Source organism: Peromyscus maniculatus, chromosome 4 (assembly GCF_049852395.1).
Source record: "Peromyscus maniculatus bairdii isolate BWxNUB_F1_BW_parent chromosome 4, HU_Pman_BW_mat_3.1, whole genome shotgun sequence".
Classification (NCBI taxonomy): Eukaryota; Metazoa; Chordata; class Mammalia; order Rodentia; family Cricetidae; genus Peromyscus; species Peromyscus maniculatus.
The window spans coordinates 123765559-123771558 of record NC_134855.1 but is presented as its reverse complement, the minus strand read 5'-3'; the positions used below and the strand labels follow the sequence as shown (position 1 = coordinate 123771558).

The following is a 6000-nucleotide window of genomic DNA, read 5'->3' as shown; positions in this document are numbered from 1 at the left end:
CATAAAGAAGGGATTCCTACCACAATGTCACATGTCTTCTACCACAGGCAGAATTCTAGATAGAATTCCGTGACATGACACAGATTCAAAATCCCTTCAAACTTTAGTTAGACAGGACCCATTATTTGCAGTTAGTGCCTGTTACTTGCTAGCCATATCCGTCTTCCAGGTGAGTCCAGACGCAGAGACTACGTGTACCTGCTCCACAGCACCTCCTGCCATTCTCCCTGCTAGAAAACACCACCAGTCCAACCAAGAAAGCAACACGCTGTGTTTCAGGGAGGATACAGAAGAGAGAAGTTTATTTTACACCATCCGTCCAAGAAAACAATTGCCATAAACCAGTGCAAAATGTGCAACCAAATCAATAAGTGTGTCTTAGCTCGGAGAGCCCAAATTGGTGATTTCCTCTCCCGGTCCTTGGTGGACGCTGCCCCTCAGCTTGAACCTCAGACAGAAACAGTCAACCAATTTGTAGCAGGTTATTTTTACAATTCAAACCAGGATGTGTACAAGGGACTGGGAAAAACCATACCGAATGGATGATAAGTGATCAGTGCTTAAAGTAATACAAGGGACAGCACGGGCGGGCAAGAATCCACAGTTTCAATAAATACAAGTGTAACAAGCATGGGTGTGTCTCAACTTGGTGGAATTAGTCTGCATAATAATTCAGCATCATAGAAAAATCTAGCAGGGCGGCTGAGCAGTGATTGGCGAAATGTTCACGATAACTTGTACCCTCCAGCCAGTCTGCAGTTAATGCATTCTGTGGGTTCCAAGGCATCAGTTCTCTGCTTTCTCCCTCCCTGGCCATCCCTCCGTGAGGGGAGGGGTGAAACTGGCCAGCTTGGTGGTGGCATCCCGTGAGGAAGGACGTTTGCTCAAGGGCCAGCCGTCAGGGTCCAGTGTACTCGATACCAAGTGGCAAATTGGGACTTCATTGACGACATCTGTGCAAAGTGTGCTTCTCTCCATTTTCCAAGAAACCAGTGTCTGTAACTTCTGTCCAGAGAACAGTGATAGCCTCTTGGGTCATCCCCTGTCACCACAAATGCCAAGCAACAAGAGCACATTTCAAGGACCCACACGCTGGGGAAGTGTCTGTTGTTGACTGCCTGGTGCCTTTTAGATGGACAGTGAGCCAGGCCCTCCCTGTCAAAGGCCTCAGGCAGGCTAGAACTATTGCTTGAAAAACTAGAAAGAATCTAGTGAGAGAGAGAGAGAGAGAGAGAGAGAGAGAGAGAGAGAGAGAGAGAGAGAGAGAGAGAGAGGATGGTCATAGTGAACATGTGTGAAGCAGGCTTCCTTCTCTAACACCGTACCCCTCCCACCCCCAGGTGACGCCTTCAGGACTTTAGTGAGGTGTCCTTGGGCAGAAAAATGTCATGTCATGCATTTATTCCTGGTGGTCTTGCTCAGTGGTTTCCCGACTAATTGTTACATTCCCAACATTCCTGGGGTTTGCCCCCCCCCAGGAGACTCACTACAATCTGTGGATCACCTATTCATCCAGAGCCCAGTGAGAGAAGACACAGGGGACCCCTCCATCTCTGAAAAGAAAAGAAAAGAAATGAAGAGCCCCCTCAAGTAAAATAATTCCCTAAACTCAGTAACCTAGGAGTCACCCCCAAACAAAATAACGCCAAGTTTCCTGCCATCAGCGGACCCTCTCCTGTTTCCTCAGAGTCTCTGGTCATAAATTAGGGTATCTTCTGTGAAATAACTTAAAAAAGGAGGGAGGATTGGAGTAAGTTGTGCCTGGCTCGGGCCAGTTAGCAGCCAGTTTTGTCTAGAATCTCAGTCACTGTTCGAAAATGGAGCTCGAAAATTCATGTGGATGTTGGGTCTTCACACGGAAGAGGAGGGGCGGGAAGGGGGTGGGCAGGTGAGGGGGGCTGGGTGGGAGGTAGGACCAAGGGAACTGGGAGCAAAGGAGGTGGCAGGGAGAGCCTAGGCCACCAGGACAGGAGCGGAGGCCTGTGGACAGCATGGGAGAGACGGACGCCACGCGCGCGGCCCTCGAGGGGCCGCATGACTCGGGTGCGGCCGGGTCTCGTATTGCACAGAAAAGGAGGACCTGAGCCTCGGCAGGTGGCCTGGCCAATCGTTAGTCCCCACACATGGGCAAGTTCACAAAGGTGAACACGTTGAACTCCGTCATGATGGAGAAGCAGAGGAACACGCCGTACAGGAAGAGGCACCCACACCCCAGCTTCTTGTCCAGCTGCCATTTGTTCAGGTGAACTCCAAATACCTGTAACAGGAAGAATAGATCAGAGGGTGCGTGGAGGGGCGCACGGGGGTGAGGTTGGGGAAAGGGGGGCCTGAGCCTGCAACATCCTTGGAAAGTAGGAACATTAAAGTTAAAAAGAGAGGGAGCCAGGACCTGAAGGCAGTGGTCATCTTGTTAACAAATAAAAATATCAGGTCCCCAAGCCCAGAGTGCTCTGGGTTCATCCCTGGGCTCCAGCCCCATAGTCCTCTATGCTCAAGATAGGCTTCTTCCATCTTTTTCCACCCCTAGCTAGTGCCCGAGGACACCTCTACATCCTTAAGGTGGTGGCTTCACCTAGACAGTTCTCTACTACCCATGAATCTCTTCCCATTGCTGTGGATGAAGGTGAGGACGTTGTCCACAATTTGCTGCTTCCAAAGAATTATTTCTCTCCCCTCTAAAAACTATGAGTGAAATCTCTCATTTCCCAACTGGCTTGGTTGCTGTCAATCATGTTACCCCAGCTACCCCCATCTCTGTAGATTTATGTCCTGGCTCATCCTCAGTCGACCACTGCACTCTCACTGTCCTTTTAACGATTTTAATACTCTTAAGTTCTTGCATTCTGCATCAGTCACCCACTGGTGACTGAGTTCCCTGCTGTGCCTGTTAGCTACATGAAAGTGAAATAAGGTACAAAGTGCACACTCTCAGCTGCCTTGCTTCACTTCAGGTGCTTAATACCACACATCTAGTTTTTATCATATGGTATATATACAGCTCTTTCATTTGGGCAAGTTCTAGGGGCCAGTGTTGCAGCATTGACCTTTTTACTATCAGTAGCAGAAACACCTGATGCCAACATTCCTATATTCCTTTCTTTCCATCTCATTTCCTTGGGTACCACAACTCTCACAACTCTGCAAACCCCCAGGACCTAAAATTTTTGGACACCATCACTGTGGTGGTTTGAATGAAAATGGCCCCCAAAGGCTCATATATTTGAATACTTGGTCCCCAGTTCGTGGTGCTATTTAGGAAGGATTAGGAGGTGTGGCCTTGTTGGAAGAAGTGTGTCACTCGGGGTGGGCTTTAAGGTTTTGAAAGCCTATGCCATTCCCAGTATTTGGCTCTCTCTCTGCTTCTCGCTTGTGAAGCAGATGCAAGGAACCAGTTAAGGCTCCAGCACCATGCCTGCTTGCCTGCCTGCTGCCATGCTCTCTACCCATGATGGTCATGGACTCTAACCCTCTGGAACAGTGAGTCCCCAATTAAAACAATTTCTTTTATAAGTTGCTTTGGTCCTGGTGTTTTGTCTTAGCAATAGAAAAGTAACTAAGACAACCAGAGCCCCATGGCTGTACCCATCTTGTCTCTTTCCTGACTCTTTTTTCATTTCGTCTGTTACTGCTTTTGCAAAAGTCTCTGGTTTCTCTTTCATTTGGTGTCCTTGCTTGGCTAATCCAGGAGCCTTCAGTTCAAGTCATTTGCTCATGCTGGATATACACAACTCACCATCTTGGCTGGATAAGCAATGCCCACCCATACTGAGAGGGCTCACTGACCTTAGGTTGGTTGTAAATGCTTTAAAATTATCACCCTGGCCTCCCTAGGACCCAGCTTACCCTGTCCTCAGATGGCTGTTTTATATCTCATATTCTACCTCAGTCCCATCTCTACCTTTACTCACTCTCATTTCACAGGGCTCTCCTCACCATCTATCTGCCAAGCTTCTTTCCTATTCGGGAGGATTCTTTCCTATCCTCATTCACGGCCAACTCCATTTATATACTAGATCTCGTCCATCATAGTGCTTAAATCTGTGTCCCTGGAAAGTTTCTTCTCTCTCCCTTTTTGTTACATTCCCTTCGCCACCCCTGGATTATTTTGATTGGTTTGGGGAAGGTCACTGCACCTTTACTGTAAAAGCAATGTTTTCCAAATTTTTCCATTTCTCTTCATCCTAAACAAATCATCTTACTGACAATCTGAAAGAGTTATGAATACAGGGTGTATCTCTACCCTCTCATTGCATCTTTTCCCTAGCTTGTTTCATTTAACTTGCCCCATTGCAAACCCCCCCATCAACCACCAATGAGACAAGCACTATTTCTAACTTTAATGGCCAATATTTTGGGTGTGTCTTGCTTGGCACAGCTGATCCCTTTTTCTATCTTGAACCATCATGTCTACTTGGCTTCTAAGATGCTGCATCCTACTGTTTTCTTTCATATTCAACTACCGTCCTTCTGTTTATTTCCAGGTAGGGTCACATTATGTAGCGCAGGCTGGCCTTAAACACTTGATCCCCTGCCTCCTCAGTTTCCTGAATGCTTTATGTGCCAACCCTCCTGGCTCCCTCTCTGTTTTTTTTAGGTATTTTATCCTCATCATTTTGGTCTTCAAGTGTTGGAGCCCTCCACGACTCCAGTCACGGGCCTCTTGTGTTTTCTGACTACATTCACTGTCTTGGGGAGCTCATCAAACAGCAGAGCTTCTATCTATAGCCACGCCACATGTCCCTATATAGGACATTGCTGCTAAATGTAGACTTGTCTCCACTACCTTTCTTGCTCTTTCTTCTTGGAGGTCTAAGAGACATTTCAAACTTAAGATGTTTGGATTTTTTTTTGTTCTTCCCTACACTACTTCTCTTTGATTAATTCCATTTTGATAACGGAACAGGTGGTTATCTCAGCCTCCTATAGCCCTGCACAACTATAGAAAGTCTTAAGGAGATATAGAAGACCGACAAGCAAACACTGTGCTGTCATCTGGCTGGCCCTAGAGATTACTGGGTATCAAGAAACATGAGTCACTTAATTTCTCTAGACATTCTCCTTCCTCTGTATAATTGGGTTGTAACAGTGACTCCAGAGGGAGCTCCATACGGGAAAATACACAAAGAAGTGAGCCCAGTGTGTGGCTATGAGAAGCATTATAACTCTGCTAGACCGAGCGGTGTAGGCTTGTAGTCTCAGTTACTTGGGAGGCTGAGGCAGGAGGACCACAAGCTAGATCTGTACGACTTACTGTGACCCCACTGTGAAACATTAAGTCAAATGAGAGCAGGGATATGGTTTAGTGATAGCCCTTGCCTAGCTCCATGCAAGGCTCTGACTGAATACTGAATACTGGTCAAAGACGAGGAATCGTGGGGAAGTTTTTATAATCTGGAAGAATCAGTGAAATGGAATCTGCCCTTTGGTGGCTAATCTAGTACAAAAGAGGAAACACCTTTGCTGTGTGTGTGTGTGTGTGTGTGTGTGTGTGTGTGTGTGTGTGTGCACGCGCGTGTGCATGTGCATGTGCTCATGCAGTGCACATGCTGGTTTGTGCATGTGTAGAAGTGGGAGGTTGATGTTGGGATGTTTTCCCTCATTACTTCTTCACCTTGGCTTTTTTTTTTTTTTTTTTGAGACAAGGTCTCTCACTGAACCTAGAGCTCACTGTTTCCTGGCTAAGCTGACTGGCCAGGGAGCCCTTTGGATCTGCCTGTCTCTGCTTACTCATTGTGCTGGGGTCACAGGCATATGTTACCATGTCTGGCTTTTATGTGAATTCAGGTTCAAATGCTTACACAAAGCACTCTACCCACTGAGCCATCTTCCCATCCCAACTCTTTGCTTTTTATTGTCTGACTGAGGACCCAACACAAGGCACTCTAGGCAGGTGCCCTACTACTGAGCTATCCCCCCCGCCCCAGCACTCTTCTCTAGCTTTTGCAAAAAAAATATTTTAGGTTTGACATGAGACAGTACCAGCTTCTAAGAAGAGGCTAG

The 6000-nt window shown here is 47.0% G+C and overlaps 1 protein-coding gene across 2 annotated transcripts in view; it reads right to left on the bottom strand.

The window, feature by feature from the left end:
* Positions 1–285: 285 nt before the first annotated feature.
* Positions 286–6000, bottom strand: part of Slc24a3 (solute carrier family 24 member 3) — a 487223-nt gene continuing 481508 nt past the window's right edge. For both annotated transcript variants that reach the window (XM_076570775.1, XM_006984474.4), the window contains one exon: positions 286–2257. In XM_076570775.1, the coding sequence (XP_076426890.1) occupies positions 2111–2257 (147 nt within the window). In that variant the 3' untranslated portion in view covers positions 286–2110. The remainder of the gene's footprint in view (positions 2258–6000) is intronic.